Source organism: Cebus imitator, unplaced genomic scaffold (genome assembly GCF_001604975.1).
Source record: "Cebus imitator isolate Cc_AM_T3 unplaced genomic scaffold, Cebus_imitator-1.0 Scaffold424, whole genome shotgun sequence".
Classification (NCBI taxonomy): domain Eukaryota; kingdom Metazoa; phylum Chordata; class Mammalia; order Primates; family Cebidae; genus Cebus; species Cebus imitator.
In genome coordinates, this window is record NW_016107739.1 from 1,174,148 (window position 1) to 1,186,374 (window position 12,227).

The 12,227-nt window shown below is 48.0% G+C and overlaps 1 protein-coding gene across 8 annotated transcripts in view; it reads left to right on the forward strand.

Annotated features, from left to right (window-relative positions):
* TENM4 (teneurin transmembrane protein 4) overlaps positions 1–12,227 on the forward strand; it is an 827,507-nt gene that overhangs the window by 582,186 nt on the left and 233,094 nt on the right. For 7 of the 8 annotated variants that reach the window (XM_017509841.2, XM_017509836.2, XM_017509838.2 and 4 more), the window contains 2 exons: positions 9,562–9,660; positions 10,865–11,100. In XM_017509841.2, coding sequence (XP_017365330.1) covers positions 9,562–9,660; positions 10,865–11,100 — 335 coding nt within the window. The remainder of the gene's footprint in view (positions 1–9,561; positions 9,661–10,864; positions 11,101–12,227) is intronic. The other variant, XM_017509843.2, reaches the window with a different exon arrangement.

Here is a 12,227-nt window from a genome sequence, read left to right on the forward strand (position 1 = left end):
TATACCTTATTCCTCAAATAAGAAATGGTCATTGTAAAACAGCTAGACAATGAAATAAGCAAGAAGAAAGAAAATCATTTATATTTATCACCAAGAGGTAACTATTACTAACATGTAGGTGTACTCACATAACACCATTTTATGTACATTCATACACATATATAACATTATGTATGATATATTATGATATTATATATATTTAATCACTATATGTATGTACATGTATGTGTACATTATCCCAAATGCCAGGCCCTTTCGTGCATCTGTGCCTTTGCACGTAGTCTTGCACAGCTCCGCCAGAGTTGCTCACCTTCTCACTTAGTGGTCTATCCAAGTCCTACTTATTCCTGAAACCCCGGTTGAAATGTTTGAGGAAGTCCTCCTCTGTGACCCCAGAGTTCTGTGCATCCAAGGATGACCTAAAGCCGGAAGAGGTGCTTAATACAGTGAATACACAATTAGAATTCTAGATCTTGATGCTGACCTTTAACTGGTTGAGGGCACAAAACTAACAAGGTACAGTTTAGGAGGGATCAGTGTCAAGTCTGCCAGACAGAATCACAAGCTGACCTGCCTGGCAAGATAGACGGAATATGGCCTTCAAAGTCAAAGGGAACTTCATGCCTACCTTAGCTTTAACCCTTGCTAGCTGGGCAAGTTTCCTGACATCCCTGAACCTTGACTCCCTCATCTATAAATTGGGATAAGAATTCATGCCACTCAAAGAGGTTGGGAGGAAGTAAATGAGATATATAAGAAGCACACAGCATAGTGTCTGGCATTTAGAAACCACATTATAAAAGCTGTTCCCCAGTTTGTCATATACATCTTCTCCCCATATCAACCCTGTGAATAAAAATGTCATTCAGAAAGTGTTTCTTGAGCTCTTACGCGCCAGAAGAGTTGAGAGGAAATAGTAGGTTCTACCTCTTCTCTACTTTGGAGAAGTAAGTTTGGCCTGATGTTCTGAGGGCACAACTGATGGCCCATTCACCATAGTGAGCTCAAAGCACAGGTTTTAGGGTCAGACAAACACTATCCTCAGAAACCTCACCCTAGTGCTCGCTAGCCATGGACCGAGACCTTAAATTTCATCTTTAAAATAGAGAAAATGAAAGTCACTTTCTGCTATGATTATCTATTGTGGATAACAAGCAAATGACCCCAAAATTTAGTGGCTTTGGAAACATCCAGTTGATAATACTTCACAGTGTGAATCAAGAGTTCAGGAAGGGCACAGCTGGGCTATCCGTCCACTCCCCATCATGTTGACAAGGGTCCATTGGTGGTATGCAGCTGGCAACTGGACTCATTTGAAGGATCCAAGATGACCTCACTCACATAATTGACATCTTGTGGAAGGATGGCTAGAAAGCTGGGCTTGGCAGTACCCTTCTGTCTCAGTCCATTTAGTGTTGCTATAAAGGAGTGTCTGAGGCTGGGTATTTTATAAAGAAAAAGGATTTATTTGGCTTACAGTTCTGCAGACTGTACAAGAAGCATGACACCAGCATCTGCTTCTGGTGAGAACCTCAGGCTGCTTCTACTCATGGCAGAAAGCAAAGGGGAGCTGGTGTGTGCAGAGATCACATGGCAACAGAGAGAGAGAGGTGGGGAGGTGCCAGGCTCTTTTTAACAACCAGCTCTGGAGCAAACTAATAAGAATGAGAACTTGATCTCCTCCCAAGGTGGGCATTAATCTACTCATGCGGGATCCACCTTCATGACCCAAACACCTCTCAATAGGCCCCATCTCCAACTTTGGGTATCATTTTTTTTTCCTTTTTGAGACAGAGTGTTGTGGCATGATCTTGACACACTGTAGCCTCAACCTCCCAGGCTCAAGTGATCTTCCCACCTCAGCCTACCAAGTAGCTGGGACTACAGGCATGTGCCACTTCCATGCCCAGCTGATTTTGTTTATTTTTTGTAGAGATCAGGTCTCACTGTGTTGCCCAGGATGGCCTTGAATTCCTGGGCACAAGCAATCCTCCTGCCTCAACCTCCCAAAGTGCTGCTTTTACAGGCGTGAGTTACCGTGCTCAGCTGGGTATCAAATTTTAACATGAGCTTTGGGGAACAAACATCCAAACTACAGCATTCTCTCCCTCTCAGGGCCTCTCCACATAGGCCTCCTAGCAGGGTAATTGTACTTCATTCATATTCAGTGGCTCAGGGCTCCAAGGCACTGAGACAGGAGCTAGTGATGCTTTTAAGGCTTGGCCTGGAAATGCTATAATGTCACTTCCACAGTATTCTGTTGGTCAAATCAGTCACGAGTTGACCAGCTTCAAGAGGAGCAGAAACAGACCCCACTTCTTTTTATTTTTTTAATTTTTTTAATTTTTTATTTTTGGTGCCGTGACTCGGATCCCACTTCTCAGTGAAAGAAGTGTCCAAGAATTTGTGACCATCTTTAATCCACCACACCACCTCATAAGGCTGTTGTAATAAACATATTAAGATAACATCTGAATATGTCTTCACATACAGTAAATGCTCAACTACTTATTATGTAGCACTTTATTATTCAATAAATATTCACTGAGGGTCCACTATGTGCCTACCAGGTAAGATGTTTAGGAGAACTGACTCTCGTGATAGGATAAGTGCTGTGACAGAGAAAAGCACAGGGAATATGCTCCATTTTAATTGCCCTGAAATCCGCAGCACACAACACAAGGCTTGCCACGATGTGGTAACTGCGTGATGATTATTAACACCGGTGAACTAAATGAATAAATACATATACTTAACTGAGACTTGAGTAGGGAAAAAGAAAGCCTTCCTAGTAGACTTGTACAGCTCGAGTCTCCCAGGCAGACGAGGGGAGGAAAAGAGGGCCTGAGAGGGCACAGTCTGAGCAGAGGCCTAGAGGCCCAAGAGAGCAGGGCCTAGCTGAGATAGCTGTCCTAAGCAGCTTTTGCCCAGCCTCGCCAGAGTGGGAGCCTCTTGATGCCAGAGAAATAGTCATGGGTCCTTTCCTGATTGTCAAACTCAGTCTATATTGAGAGTCTAGAATTAATGGCTGAGCAAAAACTAACAGCTGGTAGAGTGACCAGGAGGGATTTAGATTTAGATTTCATGAAGGCAGGAAAAGAAAGGCCAGCAGAAGGATGAAGAAGAGAGAGGGCTTTGGTAATCGGGCTTCTTTCTCTGCACCTGCTGTACCTCTGGCAATCTCCAAGGTTAACTGCGACCCCCAGTGAGGATCCTGAGCCTACCTGTGGTCCCTTTGAGCTGGGATAAGATGTTGCTTTAAGCTTCCACAGGTGCATCTGTGATCCGTTCTGGAGGGGGCCATATGTTTAGGGTCCCCCAAACCCTGATCCACTTATTTTGTGCTCTGCAACATCAGACACTTAATTGATTTCACAGGGACTGTCTGATTAATAACCCATCTGGCAGAAGGCTGCCAGACATTGACTCCAGCTCTTGTCACCTCAAGCCTGATAGGGAAGCCTGGGGCCCATTTTGTGCTCACACTAAATTTGGGGAACAACCCTGCCCACCCTCAGGGATAGGGGCCACCGTGGTGGTCTCTAGACCAGCCCTGGTGTGGTTCCCAGAACGGCACCCACAGCGTTGCAGAGAATTGGGACGTACAGTCTTCCTTGTCATTCAGTGATTCAGTCACAGACATGCAGAAGACACAGCCAACTGTTATTAAGAAGCATGAGGTCTCTTGAAGGAGACAGCCCCGTAAATGAATGAAGACAGGTACCATGACTGATGTTGTGACAGAGAGAGTCCTCTGAGCAGAGCAGAGGGCGCGATACCCTCTCTTGGAAACAGCAGTAGAGAGAGCCCTTACTTGGAACAGCCAGGTGCCATTCTAAGGTCTTGACACAGGTTAACTTTGGTCCTCACAGCTGTTCCATAAGGTGGGTATTGGGGGTCCCCAAACCCACCAGGTTTGATGATTTGCTAGTGGGACTCACAAGACTCAACACATAGTTGAACATAGGTGTCATACTCATGGCCCTGATTTATCACAGTGAAAGGCTGCCAAGCAAGATCAGCAAAAGGAAAAGACGCCTGGGGTAGAATCTGGGGCAAACCAGGTACAAGGTTCTGGGGTCCTCTCTCAATGGAGTCACACAGGACGCACTTCATTCCCCCAATAACAGGTTGTGACAATGTGTGAAATGTTGCCAGTCAGGGAGGCTCATTAAGGCCTCAGTTCCAGGGTTTTTGCTGGGGGCTGCTCATGTTGGCACCCCCTGCCTGGCAAGTACCTGGATTCCAGACTCCCCAAAGGAAAGCAGTTATTCATCATAATTGTTGAGGCACACTGAGCCAGCCACTCTCATTAGTTAATGGTGGCAACGCTCCTGAAACCTGAGTTCCCAGATGCCAGCGCAGGGCCTCTGTTATAAGCAGGCCTTGCAAAGGATAGCAGTCAGGGCTGCTGTCTTCACTCTTCTGCATATATAGATAGTCGTATTCTCATCCCCATTTTAGAGACAAAGAATCCTGAAGCACAGACAAGTTAGGTAACTTGCCTCAGGTCCCACAGCTAGTAAGTGGCAGGACCACGGTCCATCCCCAGGCTGGCTGGCTCCAGGGCCCACACACCTAATCACTATGCAGTGCTGTCCTCCTGATTGTTCAAAGTAGCTTCCCCAGGCATCCATTGGTAGGAGTCTGCAGGGGAGAAAGGAATTCTTAGCTGAGAGATGGCTGGGCAAAAGCACAGAGGCAGGAGTGAGTTTGGCCTTTTGGAGAGACAGTAAGTAGTTTGAAGCAGGAGCACAGGGAGTCTCTTCAGGATGAGAGTAAATGGAGATCAGCAATGGAGGGTTTGGGCTGCACGAAAAGGGGGTTGTACTTTTCCCTGTGGGCATGCAGGCTGTGGTGGTAGATGTGAGGGTGAATAGCTAGCAACATCTTTTAAATCAGAGGGTGGCCTTTTAGAAGGATGACCATGGCTTGGAAGACCAGGTAACTGGTTTATTTTTTTTTTCCATTCATTTGTTCAAATGCCAGCCCCATCACTAACTCTGTGTGATCTTGGCTGAGTCACTAGGTCCCTGCACACCTTGAGGTCTCAGCTACAGAATATGGGGTGTGATCCCTGCCTGTCCTGCCGCAGTAGGTGGTTGTGAGAATCAGATGCAATTGTGGCTGTCCCAGGGCTTTGTGGGTGGAAGCAGCCCAGGACAGTGGGCTCACTGTGAGAAGGTGAACTGTTGAACAGGGCATTCCTGAGGAACTACTGGCCTCTGCAGCTTCCTGGCCACTTCCTTCCCAAAAGCCCTTTGTTCTGCCCTTGGGAGGTGAGCTCATCCTACCTTGAGTCGGACACGTGGGACTGGAGGCCCGTCCTGTAGGCAGCTCAGGGGCTAGTCCAAGGCCTCCCCACAGGCTTAGAGAGGACCAGTTTGTCACCTCTTTAAGAACAGCACACCCCTTAGCTAAAGGTTCCTCTCCAAGTACTTAGGAACCTCCTTCCTGAGAGGCAGCTTGGGGCTGTGAGGTCAGAGAGATCTGGTTGTAAATCCCATCTTCACCTTCTTTTTGCTGTATGCCGAGCACCTAACCTTTTTCAGCCTTAGTTTCCGTATCTGTAAAATGAGGTAATAGCACCCACCAATGTGAGGGTCAAGTGAATCAGGTGCCCATTCTTGACCTCTCAGCAGCAGTAAACAGGAGATCATGCAGAACTATGACCCAAGGTCGGCTCAGCAGCTTAGGGTCCCCATCAAGAGAGGTAGGCATTTGTTTCTCAGAAGAACTGGATACCTAGAGTCTTGGGGAGTGGGTGGATAGAAAATTTGGGAGGGTATCCTTTAACTGGGAGTCAGGACAGCTGAGTTTTAGTTTCAGCTCTGCCGCTGACTTGCTATGGGTTTGGGAGCAGGGCACATGTCTCTCTGGGCCTCAGTTTCCTCATCAGTCAAATGACACCAAATAATTTGACCCAGATCTAAGTTTTAAAATTAGAGAACAAGACTATTTAAAGGCAGTAGCAGCATCTGAATAGCCAGAATATCCTTCCCTTTTTTTCTTTCTTTCTTTTTTTTTTTTAAGGCAGTTTCATTGGCCCAGGCTGGAGTGCAGAGGCACAATCACAGTTCATGGCAGCCTCAACCTCCCTGGGCTCAGGTGATCCTCCCACCTCAGCCTTCCCGGTAGCTGGTACTACAGGCACATGCCACCACGCCTGGCTAGTTTTTGCATTTTTTTCTAGAGAAGGGATTTTGCCACGTGGCCCAGGCTGATCTCGAACTCCTGCGATCAAGCCATCCACTTGCCTCAGCCTTCCAAAGTGCCAGGATTACGAGTGTGAGCCACTGCACCTGGCCAAGAGCCAGCATTTTCAGCAAGTGCTCCTGTCTCCCCAAATTCCCGAGTGATCTAAATAATTAATGTGGACATTAGCATGAGTGTGGAAAGCTCTTTCAGGAGTCCAGGGCACCTTCTTACTCTAGAAATCTTTATTCCATTGCATCACCTCTTCCCCTGTCCTAACAGATCTGTACTTTTAGAAGATAATTGTCCAGTCTCTCTCTTTAAAAATAACTGCTTCTTTTTAAACTCTAAAAGTTAAAATAAGAATCACTGTTTTTCCAGTCACTTGGAAATCCCTGCTGTTAACATTTGATCTTTATCCTTTATGTCTTTTTTCTCTGGATGTATTTCTTTGTTTATTTCTAATGGTTTTAAGGTATGGATTTGACTCTATGTCTTAAAACGGGGTCCCAGACTTTTGATTCAAGCCAGACTTCCAGGGAGCATGCCATGCAGCCAGCCTCAGGTCCCCAGCCTCAGGGGTGACAGGAGCTCTTCCTTGAGCCTGCTTGTGTTGTAGAGAAAGTGGATAATTCCCTCCTGAAATGCAGGGATGGAGGAAACAATCATAAAACACCGTCTGCTGCTATCTTCAATTAAGCACTGACCGTGTGCCTGCTATATGCCAGGCACACTTCCCTTTGTGTATCCCGAATTCAGCAGTATTCAGAACATATTTATTGAGTGCCTACTACCATGTACCAGATATTCCTCTAGACTCTGGGCACACAGCAGTGAACAAGACAGATAAGACTTCTGCCTTGTGGAATTTAAAATGCATTAGGGAAAAGCACAATAATCAGATAAGCATATATATATATTAGGTGTGTGTGTGTCGGGGGGGTAATCCTGTGATGAAAAATCAGTACGGGGGCCAGGAAGTGATTGGGAAGAGTGGGCTGGGAGCTATTATAGTTAGGGTAAGAAGATAATTGTTGAGGAGGGGAGGAGGGAGGTTATATTCTGTGAAGATTTGCGGGAGGGTTCTGATTCAGAGAGATAGTTGAGGGAGGCAGATGAAAGCCAAGGTTTAGCTTGTTTAAGAAACAGCAAGGAGGCCAGTGTACTTGTAGCACAGAAATGAGGCTTGAGAGGTACTAGGGGCCAGTTCTTACAGGAGCTTGTGGGCCCTAGTAAGGACTCTGGTTTATTCTAAAAGGCTGAGGAAGCCTTTGGAGGGTTGAGAGCAGAGAAGTGATATGATCCAAATTACACTCTAGGTTTTGTAAAATGAACACTTATCCCCTTTTGTGGATGCTTAGAGAGATTGGGTTGCCTGCCCAGGGCCAGTGAATGATGGTTGTGGGACATGAACCTAGATCTGTCTGGCTTCAGGGCCTGTGTGCCCTCCCATTGGGCCACCAGGCCTCCCATCAGCAGGACTATCTGTCTGGAGATGGAGATAGAGCCCCTCTGAGGGACTCCCACACCCCTGAAGCTCCTCCCAGGCACTGGGGACGACCTTAGGGACTTGCATACCAGCAGAACAGCCTGCCACCCAAGCTGCTGGCCCAGACAGTGCTTCATGACTCATCCAAAGAGGAGGTCTCCACCACCACTGCTGTACTCAGCACTCCACCTGCAAATAGTGTTGCTGTATGCTTTCACTGTCCCCAGGAATGTTAGTGGTAGGGGATTTCCAGATGGTACTTACAGCCCCTCCTCACTTTGGTCTTCAAGGCTGACCAGGGGCAGTAGCCACAAGCGGTGCAGAGTGAGACATGGTTATAAAGTGGAGAGGGCCTGAGTTATGGGTCGGATAACCTCAGGCTCCAGCTCAGCTCTCTACTTGTTTATGATATGACCTTAGAAAAGTTGCTTCTCTAAGCTTTGCTTTGCCAGTCTACAACATAGAGATGATAGTAAAGGCTTTGTAGGGTTATCATGAAGAATAAGGTTTAAATTAGCTAGTTGCAGAGTTTCTGGAATAATAAATAACATGTGGTAGATATAGGGCAGGTAGCAGCTATTATATTTAGCATTAGTACTCCTACAGTATTTGTGTAGCTCTTAATACTTCTTCCACCATTATCTCAGCTGATTCATGTAACAACCTTGTAGCTCAGTATTGTAATCCCTTTGAAGGAGGCAAGATAAAGAAAGGTTAAGGGTTATACCAAAAGTCGCACAGCAAGAGAGTAGCATCAAAGGGTCTTAAATTTGGGAATACTGGCTCTAAGACCTGGTCAAAGACAGCGGGAAGTTCCTTGGTCCAAAGTTAGCTTTCTGAAGTCGGTCCCTTCTTGGGTGCGTGCAACAGGCTGAGGCTGCCACTGGATTGTTAGAAATGCTTCACCGCAGAGTCTGACAGTGAGGTGACAGCAGTCCCGAAAAGATCAGGAGACAGGCTCCAGCCTACGCGAGTGTGAATCATACCACTCAGCAGACCTGGCTGCGACCGAAAAGGGCAAGTATGTCTGTCTTCATTCTGGGCTAGAAGTAGGTAAAGTCACAAAATGCTGTGCTGCCCTCAGTGCACTTGGGGAACAAAGAGCATCCTCTTGTGTCTTCTGTGGAGCTCCATCCTTGCTAGCCAGTCATCACCCGGGTCCCTGCGCAGCTAAAGGGCCATGATCCTCTGCTCAGCATCAATCTGGGGGCTTGGGAGAAGTAGAGATTCTCAGGCCCTACCCAACCTGCTGACTGGATCTCTAGGGATGGGCCTCGGCAATACTCAGCTCTCCAGAAAGTTGGAGAACCATGGCTTTAGAAGACAATGAGCAAAAATGCTGACTTTCTTTTTTCTTTGGGCTAGCCAAATGAGTGTCTCTAGCCACTGTTTAAGTAGATGTAGGCGGTATTAAGTAGAGAGAAAGCACAGGCTTTGGAACCCACGCTCTAATTCCTGCTTTGAACTTTGGTAGCTGGTGACCTTGGCAAGCCCCATTATCTCTCCAAGTCTCAGTTTCCTCACCTGTAGAATGAGAATTGACTGCCTTCCTCACATAGCCATTTTGAAGGTTTGAGAGGCTGGATGTAGCCTACCTAGCTCAGTCTCAGACACATGTCAGTCCTCTTCAGTGAGAACTGTGATTTGATGCACACAACTGCCAGACTCTGGGTTTGTATAGACAACGTTCCTTCTGGATGCTGTGCGCCAGGTGGACCCCTTGCACATGTGGCTTGCACACTGACCCATTGCCCAGAAACCGTGTCCCGCTGGTCTCACGCACACAGCTGCACCAAACAGCCACTTCGTGTGTTTCTCTACTCCTCCCCTTCATCGATGCATGACTCATTGCTTCATTCATGTCTCCATGTGCATAGAAACCTAGGCAAGCAGCCATTCCTAGGGACATTGCAGGACAACCTCATTGAGATGGACATTCTCGGCGCCTCCCGCCATGATGGGGCTTACGGTGACGGGTAGGTGACATCCCCATTCTCCTCTCTGTGTGTGCTCTCCTTGTGGTTCCTGCACTTGCATGCAGACCCTGAGACCTTTCCCTGGGATCTCCTGGGGGAGGTAATTCATGTGGCATGCTCATTCCCAAGTCCATGTTCAACTTGCAACCGTTTATCCTTGGAATAAACCCTATCCTCCAGCATATTAACAGCAGTCTTGTTAATATGCAGCTCTTAGCACCTCATTGGCTGCCTTTGCCATCCCAAAAACCATCTCACACAGCATTTTTAATGCAGCACAGGCCCTGTGTTGTATGTACTCTGGCCCTGAGTATGCATTCTGTGGCCTGAGGCACCTCGTACTCCAACAGGTGTGGGTTTGCTCGAAGACTTCTGGGGGGATGCAGTGCAATCAATGCACCCCATTTCCCAGGCTGTGTGCAAGTCCTCCCATGGCCATGGTTAAAGCCAGGCTGTGGAGGAGCTCCTGACACCTAGTTTGGCCACAACCATGCGCTTTGACCATACCCCGCTGCCCTCATGACTAGGCTGTAGGGTGCAGTTGCCTGTCTGTCCCCCGCACAGCTTTCACCTTGGGCTTAGGAAGCAGCCGTCTGGCTTCCGGGCAGAGTGCTTTGAAGGCATTTGCTGCCATTGGCTGTGTGACAGCCACTAGGGGACTCCTGGCCATGGCAGAACTTAGTGGCGGTTTCTTGGCTTCAACACCAATAAAACCCCCTTTTAAAAGAAGGGTATTCCAATCCTCAGTTGAAGCAGCAGAAGCATTGGAGGGAGAAGAACAATTTTAGGTCTCATTATCTCCAGGGGCAGAACAGGATTTTAGATACTTTCCAAGTTACTGTAACAATTTTACAGAACAGGAAGTTTATTTTCCAAGAAACAGCATCCCAGCCCCGTCCATTCCCAGGAAAAGGATCTCAGTGCCAGCCTTCTGTCAAGTTGGTAACACCTTCTGCCTTGCCTTGGGTGGGTTTTCCCATGGGTAGGGCTGTCCCATCCGTGTTCCATGGAAAGATGTCTCCGTGTGCCCTGTTTCGTGGTCTGGTCTGTGGCTCTCCTTGTTCCTGTCCTTTCCCAGGTCTCTGTGGTGACTCTCTCTATCCAGGTTCCTCTGCATGCTTCTACTGGCGACTGTGGCCTCCAGGGTTTTCTGGGTGCCTGGTCTGTGGGCAGCCCCTGACGCCTTCTTGCTCTCCATCCGCAGGCACTTCCTCTTCAAGCCTGGAGGCACCTCCCCGCTCTTCTGCACCACATCACCAGGGTACCCACTGACGTCCAGCACAGTGTACTCCCCTCCGCCCCGACCCCTGCCCCGCAGCACCTTCGCCCGGCCAGCTTTTAACCTCAAGAAGCCCTCCAAGTACTGTAACTGGAAGTGCGCAGCCCTGAGCGCCATTGTCATCTCAGCCACACTGGTCATCTTGCTGGCATACTTTGTGGGTAAGCACCTCTTCACCCCAGCTTCCCTTGGCTCCCCTTTGGCCCAGAGGGCAGCAACCAAGACACATGTGGGCACTGAAGTCTCCTTACTAGCGTGGCAGGCAAAGCACACAGTGTGAGCCAAGCAGCCCTGGAGCTCTGGATGGTCTGCACCCATGACACTGCCAGGGTCAGCTCTTTGGGGCCCTTCGCTCCTTCCTCTCTGTCCCTCTGCATTTATACCAGGAAGGAAGCTAAGCATCTGTCCTTTTGTGTGTTGGGTGCCTGGTATTAAGGCATAAGCACTCAGTAAGACTAACCTTTGAGATAGGGAATCTATGGCATGAGTGTCATGGATTGAGTCTACAACTAAATGACAGGTTGGAGAGGCTGAGCAGGTAGTCTATCCTGTTGGGACTGCATGGCTGCAGTGAAAAGCAGGAAGGAGGTGGAACATCCTGGAGTTGGAGGCAAACAGGCAGGAAAGCATATCTGAAGGTGGATGTCTGGCAAGGCAATTGCAGGGTATTACGGGATTCAAGGTCCAGAGTTAAACCATGGTCAAGAACCTAGGGAAATTCTGACAGAAGCAGAAGGTCCCAGCCAGCACAGAGAGCTGAGGACGCTGGCTGAGGGAGCACAGGCATGGAACAGTGCTCACCTGACCCTGGGTGTGAGCACAGACATAAGGAGCGCCTCCTGACTTCTGCCTTGCTACAGCAGATGGTTCCCACCAGGCAGTCTTCTGATGCATTTCTAACACGGCCTGGCTTCCTACCTCTGATCCCTTGCTTTGGTCTTTTCCCAGGAAAGATCTTAATCCAAAGAGATTTGTGGATGTTGTAGGGTGTGCTGCCTCTGTATAAATCAGCCTCTTAGTAAATGCATTGGAAGAGAGGTTGGCTTAAACCTTGAGGTCCTTTCCAACCTTCTAATTCTATAATTCAAAGGGTTAAGGTAGGTTGGGCCAGCTTGAGAAGGCCTCGAACCCATGCTAAGGAATTCTAAGATAATTCTGCAAGCAAAGGGGACTTTTTCAGCTCAAACCCAGGAAATAGAAATAGAACTAATTGGCAGAGGCCAAAAAAGGATGGAATGCTGTCCACTGTGCAAAATAACTTGGTAACAAGCAAAGTCATTGTGGCCGA